The sequence below is a fragment of the Ovis aries genome, chromosome 18 (assembly GCF_016772045.2).
Source record: "Ovis aries strain OAR_USU_Benz2616 breed Rambouillet chromosome 18, ARS-UI_Ramb_v3.0, whole genome shotgun sequence".
Lineage (NCBI taxonomy): Eukaryota > Metazoa > Chordata > Mammalia > Artiodactyla > Bovidae > Ovis > Ovis aries.
The window spans coordinates 18,976,887-18,993,685 of record NC_056071.1 but is presented as its reverse complement, the minus strand read 5'-3'; the positions used below and the strand labels follow the sequence as shown (position 1 = coordinate 18,993,685).

The 16,799-nt window shown below is 50.3% G+C and overlaps 1 protein-coding gene across 2 annotated transcripts; it reads right to left on the bottom strand.

Annotated features, from left to right (window-relative positions):
- Positions 1 to 3,323: 3,323 nt before the first annotated feature.
- Positions 3,324 to 14,988, bottom strand: AEN (apoptosis enhancing nuclease). Of its 2 annotated transcripts, none has more exons than XM_042235654.2 (4): positions 13,060 to 14,988; positions 10,034 to 10,637; positions 7,024 to 7,224; positions 3,324 to 6,190 (listed from the first exon to the last, which is right to left on the bottom strand). In XM_042235654.2, exons 1-4 carry the CDS (start codon positions 13,176 to 13,178, stop codon positions 5,954 to 5,956), a joined length of 1,161 nt encoding a protein of 386 aa, XP_042091588.1. In that variant the 5' UTR covers positions 13,179 to 14,988; the 3' UTR covers positions 3,324 to 5,953. The 2 variants fall into 2 exon arrangements, with proteins under 2 accessions (XP_042091588.1, XP_027812854.2); XM_027957053.3 differs by having other exon boundaries at positions 14,921 to 14,988.
- Between the last annotated feature and the right edge of the window lie 1,811 nt (positions 14,989 to 16,799).

Genomic DNA, 16,799 nt, shown 5'->3' with positions numbered 1-16,799 from the left:
GAAGCAGGCCTGGGGGGAGTCCCCACCAGCCTGGCTATATTACCTAGGGATTATAAGCCTGGTGTGCTGCGGTCTATGCGGTTGCAAAGATTCGGACACGACTGAGCAACTGAACTGAACTGAACTGAACTGATGCTCTGAGAAATGGAGTATCTCCTGCCATATCCGTAGACAAGGATGTCACCATCATCAGCAGGGTAGCCCTCCAGTGTGCCCTCCTTAAGGGCACTCAGGAAGGTAAGGGTACCTGCAATCTAACAGTCATCAGAGTGTAGCCAAGAGTACCTGCAATCTAACAGTCATCAGAGTGTAGCCACTCTCCGTATGGTGAGCCCAAGGGAGCTCAGGATGTGAAAAGAACACAGGATACTGTCCCGGGATAGCGGAGATGCATGTGAAAGGAATGACTCCAGTGAGCCCAGATGCTTGCATCTTCCCATGCATAGAAACACACTGAATTCCTTAAGTTGGGATGTCTGTGCATGCATGCAAGCTATGTCAGACTGTTCGCATCCCTATGGACCACAGCCGGCCAGGCTTCTCTGTCCATGGGATTCTCTAGGCAAGAATACTGGACTGGGTTGCTTGCCCTTCTCCAGGGGATCGAACCCACGTCTCTTACATCTACCTGCATTGGCAGGCAGGTTCTTACCACTAGCACCACCTGGGAAGCCCTTGGGATATCTGGTTTTCTTTAATTAACAATCTTTTGAAGTTCAGACTACCCACAACATTTGCAAAACTTTTGTTACAAAAGTTAAAAACATTCCGTTTGTTTTTTTGGCGAAACTTTGTTTCAGAACCTCTGTGTAACCTGACTCCTCCCCTCACCACCTTGGAGCAGCTAACTCTTTCAGGGCCACTTCAGATGCCGTCTCCCTGGCCTGAAATGAAAATTACTCAGTTGTGTCCAACTCTTTGCAATCCCATGGACTATACAGTCTATGGAATTCTCTAGACCAGAATACTGGAGTGGGTAGCCTTTCCCTTCTAAAGGGGATCTTCCCAACCCAGGGATCGAACCCAGGTCACCCGCATTGCCAACAGACTATCAGCTGAGCCACAAAGGAAGCCCAAGAATACTGGAGTGGGTAGAAGTCCTAAAAATCCCACTGAATAAAACATAACTCTCAACTTTTAGATTGTAATTTTTTAAGTCGACAGCTCTCCCAGGCTAGGACTCTGACCCTTTAGAACAAGTCTAGTACATAGGAGCACTCAGTATCGATTGAATAAAAGAGTTACAACTAGGGCAAAAATAAAATCAGCTTTAATGAGGAAATTGTCTGTAGGTACTGGGGTGAGTTGATCACCCCCGTCTTACTTCCTACCCGAGATCCACATGAAACAAGATTTGCTTTCAAACTGTCACTAAAATTTGTGGCTTGGAAAGGAATTTCCCCAGGTTCTTAATGTATTCACCAAGAGACATCCAGCTTCATTTAACAGACCTCAAAAAGAAAACCAGATACTGAAATATGTTTGAAGAGTACGGCATTGTTCCTGTGTGTTGTTCTTGGTTCAAATTTGAGTTAGAGGTTTTGGTTTCCATTCTGAATGAGCAACTTTTCTTTGAATTCAGACTGTCTGGGGATTTCTTGTTCCTCAAATGCATAAAGGACTGTTACCCTGATTTACGAGAAGATGCAAAATTCTTGCTACTTGAACATACATTGAAAAGTAACTCCCTAAAGAAGGCTGAGCCCTGAAGAGTAGACACTTTCGAATTGTGGTGCTGGAGAAGACTCCTGAAAGTCCCTTGGATAGCAAGGAGATCAAACCAGTCAATCCTAAAAGAAATCAACCCTGAATATTCATTGGAAGGACTGATGCTAAAGCCCCAATACTTTGACCACCTGATGCAAAGAGACAACTCATTGGAAAAGATCCTGATGCTGGGAAAGACTCAAGGCAAAAGGAGAAGAGGGCGGCAGAGGATGAGCTGGTTGGATAGCATCACCAACTCAGTGGACATGAATCTGAGCAACCTCTGAGTGCTGATGGACAGGGAAGCCTGGCGTGCTGCAGTCCATGGGGTCGCAAAGAGTCGGACACGACTGAGCGACTGAATGGCAACTGTGTGCTAAGTTGGACACAGGAACTGCTAAGAGCCTAGGGGAGGAATGCCTGACTCCAGCCAGGCGATGGGCTGCAGGGTTCCTAGTGGTGATGCTGCCCAGGTTTATCTAGTGTCACTCATCAGCCAGACCAAGTCCCCAGATCTCTTCGGGTCAGGCGACAGCAGGAAGGTGAGTCACTCCTGGCACAACTCTCAACCTTAGCTGACACATACCCTGCCACAGTTGGCCCATTGGTAGGTCACATCCCTCTCCCTACAGGCAACCTGCCCTTTGAAATCCAGCTCTCACAAACCCCTAAAATATGTATGTGAATTCCAAAATTACGTACCATAGATGGAACCACCTCAAACAGTCAGATAAAGCAATTCCATGTGGTTCAACTTAAAACATATCAAACTGTACTAGTGGAATGAATACATTTTTAAATAGACACAAAAAGAATGAATTAAAAATAAACTATATACCAATAAACATGTGAAAAATTAAACATTCAATCAGGGGAGTGCAAATCAAAACCACGGGTAACCACCTGACGCCTGTCAAAATGGTTATTACCAAAAAGATCACAATAACATACTGGTGAGGATGTGGAGAAATTGGGACACTCGCGTAGCCATTGGGAATGTAAAACGTGCAGTCACTGTGTAGAACAACGTAAGATCCCTTAAAAAATTAAGCGCAGAACTACCATGAGCCAGCAATCCCATTTTTCTGGGTGTATATCCAGAAGAACCGAAAGCAGAGTCCTGGAGAGATACAGTAGCGTTATTAACAGTAAAAATGCCTGTCCATGGATGGATGGCTAAACAAATGACGGCATGTACATCCAGATGAATGTTACTCAGCCTTAAAATGGAAGGAAATTCTGGCACATCCTACCACCTGAGATGAACTCTGGGGACATTTTAGGTGAAGTAAGCCAGACACAAAACGGCTAATACTGTAGGATTCCACTTATCATCGCTCATGTTCCGACCCTGCAACCCCATGGACTGCAGCACACCGAATTTCCCTGTGCTTCACCGTCTCCTGGAGTTTGTCCAAACTCATGTCCATTGAGTCAGATTTCACTTATATGAGGTATCTAATCAAACACACGAAGACAACGTGATATGGTAGTTGCCAGGAGCTGAGGGGTTATTGTTAACGAGCATAGCGTCTGTTTTGTAAGATAATATCAGTTCTGGAGACGAGTTGCATAACAATGTGGGTATTAACACTATTAACTACACTTAAAAATGGTTAAGATGGTAAATTTTAAGCTGTTTATTTTATATTTAAAACTAAAAAAAAAAGAATTTAAGATAAAAAGTGAGTGCATAGCTTCAAAGAGAAACAAGTTTAATAAACTTATGCTCTATAAATGATAGGGCAGTTACATTAAAAAAATAAACTACATAAATTCTGTAGCTCTAACATTTTCCTGCCACATTCCAAAGCACCATCTTAAAAGCCACCCACCTCAAAGGCCAAAGCACCCAGCAAGACTCGGTGCCCTGGGGTCCCACAACCCCTCCACCAAGCCCCCTCCCACCTCGGCTGGAGGATTCAAAAGGCCATTTCACCCATTTTTCCAGTTGAGTTTTATTCCAGAATGGTTTTACAAAGCTGATTTTAAACCCAGTACATCTCCACTTGCGAACAGCTCCATCCCTCAGCCCAAAGCCCAAAGCCCTTAAGCAACTGCTCAGCTGTGAGTGTGGCGTCTGCTAGGCTTTTCAGGAGCCTAGAACAAAGTCTTGGAAGCCGATCAGCAGCTGGTCAGTGACTCAGCCAGCGCCCAGAACAGTCTGCGGCCCTGCGTTTGCTGTTATGTTTTCAGGAGTGTCTCTCACTCCCTGGCCCTGCTGCTTTGCTCAGATTGACGCAGCAGCACAGGGAAGAGTGAGCTGTGCTCGGTGGCCCGTGCCCCACCTACTGGAATAGCCACAAGAACAAGTCCTGTCTGGGCAAAAAATGCACAGCGTGAGAGATGTGAGTTAAGTTTTATTTGGGTGCAAAATGAGGACTGCAGCCCAGGAGGCAGCATTTCAGAGCTCTGATCTGAGCAGGCGAGGAGTAAAGTCAGGCTATATAGGAGTTTTGAAACATAGGGCAAGTGGTCCAAACATCAAAATATGATGCTACTTAAAACCAGAAATCTCGGGTTAAGGAATTTAGTGTTTTTCTATGCATGGGAAGATGCGAGAGTCTGGGTTCAAGCTGAAATCATTCCTTTGATTTGCGCCTCAGCTCTCTGGGGGCCGGTATCCTGAGCTTCACATCCTGAGTGTTCTCAGGGCTCTGCTGCAGGGAGTGGCTAGTCTGACGACTGCTAGAAGACAGGTATTCTTTTCAGCCGAGTTTTCTCAGGGTTCACCAGTTCACTGTTTAAGGGCTGCAATCTGCAATTGCTGGTGACTGTGACTTCCTTTGTTTACTGATAAGGCTGGAAATATTTGGGGCCAAAGCCCTCAAATGGCCCCAGGGTGTGTTCAGGTGTTACTTGGAAGAACCTAACACTAATCCTTAAAGAAAACACAGCTCAAAAAAAAAAAAAGAAGAAGAAGAAGAAGAAAACACAGCTCACAGAGCCTAACAACCCTGTGAGGTAGGTGGTACCCTTATTCCCATTTTACAGATGAGGAATCAGACTTTAGTGAAGTCACACACTTGCCTAGGTCTCAAAGCTATTAAGTGGTGAGCTAAGATGGGGCTCAGAGTTTCTGTGTGACTTGAGCTCTCAGGTACCCCAATACCACAAAACTGGTCCTTAGGGAAAAAGGACAGAGGGGTGGGGGATGAATCCTGACAGAGAACGTTTTTAGTAATTTAGAGAAAACCCACCCACTCACCCAACCACAAGTGGCTGGGGGCACCCACCCAAGTGCAGGCGCAACTACACAGCTGTCAATGCCCAGTCTAACCCTGGCAGACCTGCCCTCTGCACCCCTGGAGACCTGTGGTCTTGCTCTCAATAAAGAAAGACCCCAGTGGGCAATTCTGCTGAGGGGTCCCAGAGTTTAACCGCTCTGTTTCTCAGACTTCTGCTTGAGGATCTAGTGCTGGGTGGGCAGGAGGAATGCCTGCCTTGGGTCAAGATACGCATGCCAGCCTCCACCCAGAGCTTATCTGCCTTCCCTCCTCCCAGAAGAGCACCTGGTGACTCCTGCCCGCAAGCAGGTGAGGACCCAGCTCCCCATGATCTGAGGTCTCTGTTGTTCCATTGCTGCCAGAGTTCCAGTTCAGAAAGGGACAAAATGGCCTAGAAAGTGAAGTCGCTCAGTCATGTCCGACTCTTTGTGACCCCATGGATGGGTAGCCTACCAGGCTCCGCCGTCCATGGGATTTTCCAGGCAAGGATACTAGAGTGGGCTGCCATTTCTTTCTCCAGGGGATCTTCCCAAACCAGGGATCAAACCCAGGTCTCCTGCACTGCAGACATTGCTTTACCATCCTCAACTGTATAGCCTCAAGGCATGTTTATTTTCTAGAAAGTGACTCTGGAGGAAGAGGTAGCTGGTGACAACAGGAAGAACACTTTTCCCCAGGTCACTGAGTGGAGATAAGGGAACTCTGGAATATTGACACCCCCACCCACCACACCCAAGGAGGGAGACCTGATCCCTTCAGAGAGCACAGCATGAGGGTGGGGGCGGCCTGCTGTCATCTGCCCGTGCAGTCCCTACTTCTAGCCCACCTGCCATTTTCACGGGCGTCTATAAAGTGCCATTAGCAAAACCACAGGAGTTGGGGAGGAATGGCTGACAGCCTTGGAGAGGAGGGGGCTGTGCTGTGGGCAGGTGGTCCCGACTCTTCAGACCGCGGGGGCAGCCAAGCGTCCTGCCCCAGGCGCTCTCCCGTCCCCGCTCCCCAGGGGAGCTTCTCCACCCTCACTCCCTCCGGCCCGGCACCTCCCCCGCGTCTCCGCTGGAGCCCTGGGCCAGGTCCTCTGGCCAGTACTGGTCCTGCATGTACTGCTCCACGTCCGTGCTGCTGTCGGGCTCTCTGTCCTCAGGGGGCGCCCGGAGGCTGCTGGCCGCCTGCTGCTCCCACTGCACCTCCACCAGCCGGTAGAGCTCCATGGCGGTCATGGCGTCTTCTACGGACGAGTGCCCGTGCTGGCCCACCTGCGGACGAGAGCCCACGTCACTGCCCGCCGTCCTGGGGGGAAGTCAGCCGCCCTGGGATCTGGGCCCAGGCCCAGGGACGTGTACTCTCAGAACACGGGTGCATAGCCTCGTTCAGTGAGAAGGACATGGGTCCCAGTCACACAGAAGAGCGCTGGAACGCCAGCGGTATCACAAGCCATCTGTTTCGCCTATTTCCTTAAATCTAAAAACTGGTTTAAAAGTCCCTGATTCTGGGCTTCCCGGGTGGCTCAGTGGTAAAGAATCTGCCTGCCAATGCAGGAGACGTGGGCTCATTCCCTAGTCCGGGAAGATCCCACAGGCCGCAGGCTTCGACCACACCCTGCAACAAGAGAAGTCACTGCCTTGAGAAGCCCGGGCACCGCGACCAGAGAGCAGCCTCCACTCGTCGCAACTGGAGAAGGTCCGCAGGCAGCAGCGAAGATCTATCTCCTCAACGCAGTCCCAGGGAGAAAATAAATACATTGCACCCAATTCAAAGGCTCGCGGAGCAGATGGAATAATGAATGTGAAACACAGGAGGACCAGAGTGACCAGGTACCCCTGACCGCTCCTGGGTGTAAGAGGTGGAATTCTACACGTGAACGAGAGGGCAGAAGCAGGACTGGGTGGGAGATGGATCTAGAGAGAGCAGCCTGGGAGCAGGTGGCTGCCGGTCACAGCCTACTGGAGAGGAGGAGAGTGGAGAGAACACACCCAGGGTTATGTGTACACCCGGGAGTCCCTGGACCAGGCTGGGGAAGTGGCAGGCCCCGCACTGCCTGCCCATGGCCCCTGGCTCCCCCCTCCCGCTCCCCTCCAGCCCCACGCACCTGGATCTTCTTGTGCAGGAGCTGCAGGGCCAGGTCCTTCAGAGAGACACGATTCCGGACGTGGAGCCCTGGCTGGCTGAGGAGGCTGGGGACGGAAGTGGTATCCCGGGTCTGGCCCCGAGGGTGGATGTACTTGAGGGCCTGGAAATCATTGTGCAGGGCGTGGCCCACCACCACCTTGCCCTTCAGGAGCTTGAGGATCTGTGAACAGAGGAGAAGTCAGGAAGGGCCACATCCTGACACCCTGAGCAGTGGTCCAGGGACCCCTGTGGGGGGAGGCAGTGTAGACAGGGGTGACCATGAGCCCCACAGTTAATCAGGCTGCTCAAAGTTTGAATGCAGATCCTTGACTCACTACTCACTATCACCAGGGGTCTGTTTAAGTTTCCCCCACACCTGCAAAATGGGAAAGCTGGCAGCCGCATTGGTGGGGTGGCTGTGAGCACTAAGGAGCTCTTAGATGGGTAGGTTACCCCAGACAAGCATATTTCCTCCTGGCCCAGCCTCTTCTCAGCCTGGAAGACTTAGCCATCCCCAACCCCCTCCCGCCCACTTCCGCCCCCAATTTCCACCAGCTCCTCTCACGGCAGGTCTCAGCTTTAAACATCGGGAGGCTGCCCCGGCTGCCACCAGGACCCCTGCTGTTCTCTCCTTTGGGGGATTAACCATGTTGTCTAAGCACATGTTCAGCTCCGCATGGCCTGTTCAAGCTGCCTCTCAATGTAAGCTCATTGTAAAATGCAGGGACATGTGTGCCTAGACTAGCGGTGCCCAGTGACAGCTCAGCTCACAGGAGGGGGTCCGGGGAGACGTGCCAGGTGAAGTCACAGAACTGTGCCAGGCACTGGAGACAGGCGACCAAGGACAGCTCTTTCAGCACCAACGCAGCAGTCCTTGTCTTCTGGATTCTGTCCCTTTGCCCCTCTGCCGTCCAGGACTCCCGCCTCTCACCCTCGGAACCTCTCTCTGGCTCAGCTCAGACCATCTGCACAGGGTGAGCCTCTCTCTCCTGCCTTCCAAGGGAAGCCAAATCCAGGCCTACGGGCCTGCAAACCCCTTGAACCCTCTTCCCTGGGCTCGCATCTCCTTATCACCTGCTGCCAGCCTCCCACAGGCACCTCTGCTGGCAACACACGGTTTATCACTAAACTCAGCTTTCATAGCATACGGATAGACACATTTAGACTTCAGTGGTAGGGATGGGCCACCACCCCACACACATACACACAAGCCACATGGTGGGAAAGGACTCAGCAGACCCCATTCATACTGGCCCAGAGCGTGGGCCAATCCAGCACGGGCCAAGAGACATCCCTAGGAGCTGGGGGTTACCACCCGTCTGCCTTCCTGCTGCCTCTATTCCTAATCAGCTCACTTGAAACATCCATTTAAAAGAAATGCTTACACTGTATCTGCTGTGAAAAAGGAAGACACAAGATGACTTGTATCAATATTCCCTAAATGTACCTCATCCCAAGAATAAACCAGAAATGTTAAGTATAGCTTTGCTATAATGCTTGGTTTAAAAATGCAGAATGGTCCAACCTGGTTGATGTGACTTGAGAATAATGCAGATGTTGCCCTTGATAAACACTGAATGAATGCAGAAAGCATACCCAGGTTAGCAGAGCCACGGGGGACTCTCAGACGTCTACCAGCCAGCTTAGCTCACCTGCATGCTTCCCATATCCTAACTTCAAGTAACACCCTTAACCGCTCCACCACAGCACAAGCCACCATCCTCTCGACAGCTACGTCCCTGAGCGCTCCAGGTCTTCTCAAGGCAAGTTCAGTTCAGTCGCTAAGTCGTGTCTGGGTCTTTTCAAGGCAAGTTCAGTTCAGTTCAGTCGCCAAGTCAGGTCCGACTCTTGGCAACCCCAGGGACTGCAGCACATTAGGATCCCCTGTCCTTCACTATCTTCCGGAGTTTGCTCACAGAGCACCATATCAGTAAATTTATACTTTCCTTAACCACTGAACCTGTGCAAAACTGTGCTTCCACTGTTTCCATAATTGGGACCTCCTGTTTTATCTGGGGGGGTCATTGATAAAGTTTAAGTGTTGTGTCTCTAACCCCATTTTCCCCATCAGCTCTAGGGTCTTTATCATGCAGGTTTGTACAGCATGATGGTTTTTAGAAACACACATCAGTTCCCTCCCAAGACCTAGAGTCTTGCAGGATCAGAATCTCTAGGGAGAGGATCTGGGACAAGAATCCAAGATTGTTAATAAAGATTTAGGTACATTTCCTACGCTCAAGGGTGTTTGGGAGTTCCTGGCATGTTAGTGTGGCCCCAACCACAAATTAATTTTCCTCAAAGCAATGAGTCCCTTGGACAGCAAGGAGATCAAACCAGTCAATCCTAAAGGAAATCAACCCTTAACATTCATTGGAAAGACTGATGCTGAAGCTGAAGCTCCAATACTTTGACCACCTGATAGGAAGAGCTGACTCATTAGAAAAGATCCTGATGCTGGGAAAGATGGAAGGCAGGAGGAGAAGGGGATGACAGAAGATGAGATGGCTGGATGGTGCCACCGACTCAATGGACATGAGTTTGAGCAAGCTCTAGGAGGTGGTGAAGGACAGGGAAGTCTGGCATGCTGCAGTCCATGGGGCCACAAAGAGTGGGAATATGACTTAGTGACTGAACAACAACAAAGCAATGAAAAACTAACAAAAAAATACCAAAATGTTAACACCTGGAGGTGACAGCACTAAGGGCCTTACACATTTTATGCAGACACGTAGTACTTTTATAACAGAAGAAGAAAATGCAGAGTGTAAGCTGCTTCCCATCTTGTGGGAAAGGCACAGCCTTTCCACACACACCACCACGTGGGACAGCCAGCAATCGCTCCATGCAGGGAAGGCAGGATTTCTACTCATCCTTTCCTATGGAGCGGAAACCCACTGTTTGAAGAAGCTTAGTAAGGCTCCCAAGGTCTCTCTGCTTCCAGTGGCTACGTGTTAGCTCAGACCCGGGCTCAGCCCCCGCCCTGGCCTCACCTCTTTCTGGGCCACCTGGAAGGGGATGGCTTTGCGCATGTGCTGCCGGGTGATGCCGCTCCAGCGCGTGCGGTAGTCCACGATGGGCATCTCAGGCCGGACGTACTTGTCGTAGAGGACCTCGCCGTAGTAACTCACCACGGAGCAGCGGGCCAGCTCGCTCACCCGCCCTCGGGGTCCCGTGCCCACCATCTCGCAGTCAATGGCCACGCACTTGCTGGGCAAGGGGCCGGCAGAGTCCCTGGGGGCTGGCTTTCTGTTGCACCCAGCACCTTCAGATTCAGCCCGCGGACGCTGCCTGGCACTGTCGGCCCCTTCTGTGCCTGGCGGGGCCCCAGGCAGCATAGGCAGAGAGGAGGGTCCTGGCTCCCGGAGTGGGCTCAGCAGCCCCTGCTCCTGCAGCAAGGCCTTCCGGGCCATGAAGCGCTGGTGCTGTCGGCTCTTCCTCTTGTGCTTCCTCCGAAGCACATCCTTGGCATTCCGGCTGGCCAGGGAAGGGCTCAGGCACTGCACTGACTCAGGAGCTTCCTGGGGTACCATCCCCATCTGTGCACCACTCAGGGCCAGGGAGGCCTGGGAGGTGATCTGCCAACAGGGCAGCAGCCTGGGAGAGAAACAGGGCAGAGGGGCAGGGTGAGGAACAGGCCCGGCCAGCCCTGCCCCCCCACCCGCTCCCTCCAGCCAGTGCGCAACTGCTGTACAGTGTCTCAAGACCCCAGACAAAGCCAAGGACCTGCTTTAATGATAACTGCACTCATAGGGTCAACATCACCTGCAAAATCACTGTCTTAAGTACTTTACATGGAATCACTCAATCTTTCCCACAACTCAGAAAGGTATTATTATCCCCATGTTGTAGGTGCGAAAGGTGAGGCATGAAGGCTTAGTAATTCATCCAATTAATAAACAGACAAAGGCTGATGTGAACCCAGAACCCAGGCTTTCAAATTCCACACCATAGCCTACCTCCAACATTGTTAGCTTAAACTAAAAATTATGAAAAACTTTTAGAGAGGTTTAAGAGAAAATAAACAAAATGAGAAAATAAAGATTACAGAGATGTTACATATATACGAAATCCCATTTTGGATAAACAAACAAAAGCTTTATGCAGTGTAAAGGTAGAACCTTTCCTACCCACAGTAGAACCTAGAGAAACTATCTCACAGGAAGCCCACAACAGTTGTATTTTTGATATGTGTTAACCAAAATGACATATCTATCAACTGACTTTCTAATTCACTCGTCATAACACTGTCTACAAACATTTAACATAGTTGGACTTTGTAGTGTAATCATGGAGGCCTACAGGCATAGGTGTGTGCTGGTAAACCAGCTCAAATCTAAACAGGAGAAACAGAAAAGAGCCCTGATGTACAGTGCTGTAGACTTCCGTGGTCCCTCCTCCACGCTCTCCATGCCTGAACGCTGGGTTGACAGGAGATGCTGTCACACACCATGGTCACAGGAAACAGCTGTTTGCTCCTGTGGGTTTACAAACCCCATGCAAAGACTGGCATCTTCCAAATCGTCAAGGATGCAGCTTGGGAAGCCTCATCTCATTTGCTGTGCTAAGTCATAAGTCAGCTGGTAGATTTTGAACAGACCACAAAACCAGCGCTTTGAAGTAGTCAGAGCAGGGACTAACTCAGCTCAGAATAAGTACCTAACCAATTCAGGTTCTTTGCATGTAAACCCACCCTTCCCTTGTGAATAGGAAATGGTAAAATCCATGTGTATTTTTAAAAATTATTATTATTTTAAAAGTTACTGGAGTATAACTGATTTACAGTGTTGCTATTAACTTCAGCTGTATAACAAAGTGATCAGTTACACACACAAATATTCCTTTTCATGTGCTTTTCCATTATGATTTATCACAGGATATTGAATATAGTTCCCTGCGCTATACAGGGGGCTTCCCCAGTGGGTCAGTGATTAAAAAAAATCCACCTGCAATGCAGGAGGCGAGGGTTCTATCCCTTGGTCCTGAAGATCCCCTGGAGGAGGGCATGGCAACCCACTCCAGTATTATTGCCAGGAAAATCCCATGGACAGAGGAACCTGGCGTGCTGTAGTCCATGGGGTCACAAAGAGTTGGACATGACTGAGCATCTAAGCAGCAGCAGCAGTGCTATCTATACTTGTTTATCCATCCTATTTGTAATAATTTGCATTTGCTAATCCCAAACTCCCAATCCTTCCCTTCCCCACCCCATTATTTCAGTCTCCTGGTTCATTAATCCATCTTTCATCTAGACTGTATACTTTGATATAGCCTTTAAAATCTTTATAGGTGACCAATTTTAATTGCAACTGTATTCATGAAAATGCTGTTTCCTAGTACATCTGATTAAAATTGAGCTGCTCATTCTTAACTCCTGAATCAACTATTCTTCATAGTATCAAAGGGATTTTCTGTGGAGTCAGTACAGTGTCGTATCCTAGGCTTTCAACTGGTTAGTATATATTTTTATTGCGGCCAAATCCCCATTACGCTACATATTTACATTTATTTTATGTATATATTATAAACCCCCTGCATACACCCACACACACACATAAATATATGGAAGGACCCATGACTGTCATCAGGCCAGGTATTTAAAAAGCAGAAGCGCTAAGTTAGAGAAGGCCTGGCAGTGGAGGAGATACTTTGAAGGGTTTCAGAAAGGTCTACCAGTCAGCCCAGGAAGGGAAGGGCATGCAGACAGGAAAAAACATGGACACAAAGTCCAAGAGGCAGGACAGACTCATGGTGGGAAAGCAAGGATTTGGATGCAGCAACTGGAAAGAAAGGAGGTAGGGGCGAGGAGACGGGGATAGTCAGGGAGAACTGTCCCTGGAGAAAAGTCAAAGTTGGGGCTTCATCCAAAGGTAGGTGGGAACCATCAATCTCCAGAGTTTTAGGGAGAGAGGGACAGGATCACAATTGCCTTAAAGGAAGAGAGTTGGAGAAAGAACATAGGACTCTGCACAAGGGCAGCAGAGATTAAGAGAAATGGGAGGAGAGATGAACTACCTACCATGCGGTGATGCCTGGGCCAGACAGGAGTCTCCATGACATCCTCCCTCTGCTTCCTGATCCCTTCCCCCGAGAACCCTTCTCCTTTTTAAAGGGGCTCTCAACTATAATCACCTTCATATTCACAAGTCACCTACTGAGGCTGACAGATACAGAACCTCAACTTGCCTTGGCCCAGTAATGGGGAGAATGAGGTCTAAGAAGACAGAGAGCCGCTAATAACTGCCTTCTGTAGGGGAGGAGGGACCTTGTCCTTCTCTGAGATGGCCAAGGACCCTGCAAGGTCAGGAGGCCTGGACTAGGGTCGATGGCCTCCCTAAACCTGTTGACAAAGTTTCAAAGAGGCCAGAAATTGGTGGCATGGTGGTAAAGAATTCACCTGCCAATGCAGGAGATGCAGGATCCCTGGGTTGGAAAGATCTCCTGGAGAAGGAAATGGCAACTCATTCCAGTTATCCTTGCCTGGGAAATCCCACGGACAGAGGAGCCTGGAGGTCCGTGGGGTCGCAGAGCCACATGGAGGAGGGGGGAAAAAAGGTCTCGGGGCTCTTTGTTCCAAGAAATGAAAGCAGTCCTCTTCTACATGTCCTGACTTAGCTGACACATCAGAACCAACAGTTAATCATCAAGAGCACACAGTCCTCATCTTGGGCTGCCACACGGAGCTCAGTGAAGCTAGGCAGAAGCTTCGCTCAAACAACAAATGTTTCAGTGAAGCAAACAAATCTCTCTCCCGCCCAGAACCAACATCTGAATCAGCAGCCAACAGGCCTTTGGGCAAAGGAACTCCAAAGTCAGAATCGCCAGTGGCCTCAGGGCCACCAACTTGTGGGCTATCAGGAAGATGGGCAGTCTAGACCCTGCTCTGGCACTAAAGAGCTAGATGAACAGGACCAAGACACTGTCTCCTAACTCAGGGGTCCCCAACCTCTGGGCCACAGACCAGTACCTCCTGTCAGATCAGCAGCCCCATTAAATGAGAAAGAACCATAAGGCACTTGAATTATCCAGAAACCATCCACCCTGCCTTCCCAGTCCATGGGAAAATTTGTCTTCCAAACCGGTCCCTGGTGCCAATAAAAGTTGGGGATGGCTGACCTAACTTAAAACTAGGGTTTATTAAACCCAGCGTCGAACTAGGTTGCTGCTGCTGCTGCTGCTAAGTCACTTCAGTCGTTCCCGACTCTGTGCGACCCCAAGACGGCAGCCCACCAGGCTCCCCCATCCCTGGGATTCTCCAGGCAACCCACCTCCAAAAAGCAGCTCATTATCAGAAACAATTAAGAAGTCTGTTTAAAAAGTCTGATTTCCAAGCCTACCCCCACACCTTCTCAACTGCCATTTGGGGAAAAGGGCCCTCGAATCTATTTCAGACTGCGCGGCCCCGCCCCCCGCAACAGGACACTAATAATCGCCGGAATTTGAGAAAAGCCGGCTCGATGAGATCCCCTGTGCTGCTGAAAAGTTAAAATGAGACAAGAAAGTCCGAGGAGATCCTGCTCAGTCTCCCATGGCCGCCGGCTTTCCGGGGAGTGACTTGCGGGCGGCCCGGCCTCACCAGGGAGGGACTGAAGCACTGGTCACTCAGGGGTCGCGGTTGCCCGGCCAACGCCCACCAGGCCCGGCCCCACTGCCCAGCGCCACCCACTCAGACCCGAGACCCTAGAGCAGGGCGCGATGCGGGCCAAGAGGCGCCCCGGGCCGGGCCTGCACTCCCGGGGCCCCGGGAGCAGAGCCGGCCCGGCCGGGAGTCCCCGGCCACAAGTCGGGGGCGGACACACCTCGCGGGGGCCCTCCGCGGCCTGGACATGTCGCGCCAGCCAGCCCCACCCCGAGATCCCCGGCAGGGTCCCCGAGATCACCTGAAAGCCCCACGAGTCCCCTCACGCCAGCACGTGGCGTCCAGGCAGCCGGCAGCCGCTACACGCCCGGGCAAGCCCGCTGCGGCCGCCCGCCTATTGGCTAGCTGGACGGCAGCTCCCGCCTAAGGCCTTTTCTGATTGGTCGGAAGCCTGGCTGGCTGCCGGTTGGCACTGGGCGCATAAGGGGCGGGGACTCCAAGAGGGGCGTGGTTTGTGCCCAGGCGGGCCCCACCCGCGGAAAATTTTAAAGCCGACTGGAGGGGACTGTGGCCTCTTTTCTCGCCAGGGTCCGCTCCCACCTAGGTCCCCAGGCTCCAATTCATCCCCCTCCCTGGGTGAGGATGTGGACTCTTATGAGCTCCGTGCCACTAAAAGCAGAATGACTTACTGTGTACACACCCACATTTGAAAAAGTTGGCCCCTTCCTCCTCCAGGGTTGAGGAGACTGGGTGAAAGAGTAATACACCTGATAAGCACTAAAGAAAGATTTTTTAAAATTAGGATTGCTTCTTCGGAGCAATTTTTTTCATTGGTCCTTTTGCAGTACTTTATTCATAAGTAATACGTTCCTGCCATGGGCTCCGCAGTGGGATACATAGAATAAGCTTCGTTGGTGGAGATTCTAGTTGCTCACAGTTTGGCACAGTAACAGAAGTTAACAGCTAACTTACTGCAACGTGAGTAATAAAAACAATAATAAAGAGCTTGCATTTATTATTGAGCATTAACAGTATGCCAGGCAAAACACCTGTTTAGTCTGAGGAACTCTTTGAGATATTATCTCTGTTTCACAATTAGGGAGACTGACATTTAAAGAAATTAAGGAAAAACAGCTCAAATCCAAACCAAGACCCTTACCTATGAAGTCAGATTCCTTCTAGCTCCATTTTGCAAGCAGCAGTGCCATCGCAAGGTAACGAGAGGGTCAGAGGTACCTGGGCCTATTTCTGACCAGAATATAGATTTAAGGGAAGCAGGACAAAGGATAAGGCCGCTGGAGAGATAAGCATTCCTACTCAGATTCTTGATGGTTTGGAGGAGATGGAAAGAGTTTCAGCCAGAGCTGGTTCACCAGCAGATCTACATTTGGGGGAGCTCACCCTGGCTGCAGTATGAGAGGAATGGGCCATGCCTGGAGAAAAAGGAGTGGGAGCAGGTGACTGTGGACACTACGGCAGGATAAGATCCTAATGGCCAAAGTGGTGCACGTGTGTGTGCCTGCTCAGCTGTGTTTGACTCTTTGCAACCCGTAGACGGTAACCCACCAGCTCCTCTGTCCACAGGGTTTCCCAGGCAAGAATACTGGAGTGGGTTGCCATTTCCTTCTCCAGAGATCTTGCCGACACAGGGATCAAACCTGCATCTCTTGTGTTCCTGCCTTGGCAGGCAGATTCTTTACCACTGCACCATGTGGGAAGACCAACCAGAGTGCTAGGTAGGGAGGATAAACAGCCTGGGACAGATTCCTGAGCTCCTTAGGAGGCAGCGTTGAGAGGACAGAGAAGGGAAGGAATGCAGAGTAGCTGTTTTCAGACAAGGTGACTTTGTCAGAGGCAACTCTGGGGACAGGAAGGGGTTCAAGAGAGTCAGTTACCAGAACCTCGACTCCTGTGGGACTAGACCTGGGAATGGAACTGGAGTCTTTGAAGTCCAGCTTCCCTCTCCCCTTGTATAACCAGCTGTCTCCCACTTTACAAAGGAAAGTCACAGACACACACCCAGTCTAAACTTTGCTCTGCAACATTGCCCTAGGAATAAAGGAGTCTCCCAATTCTGAATATGAATTGGGTTTCCCAAGTGGCTCAGCAGTAAGGAATCATCTGCCAAGCAGAAGACATGAGTTCTATACCTGGATCAGGAAGATCCCCTGGAGAGAGAA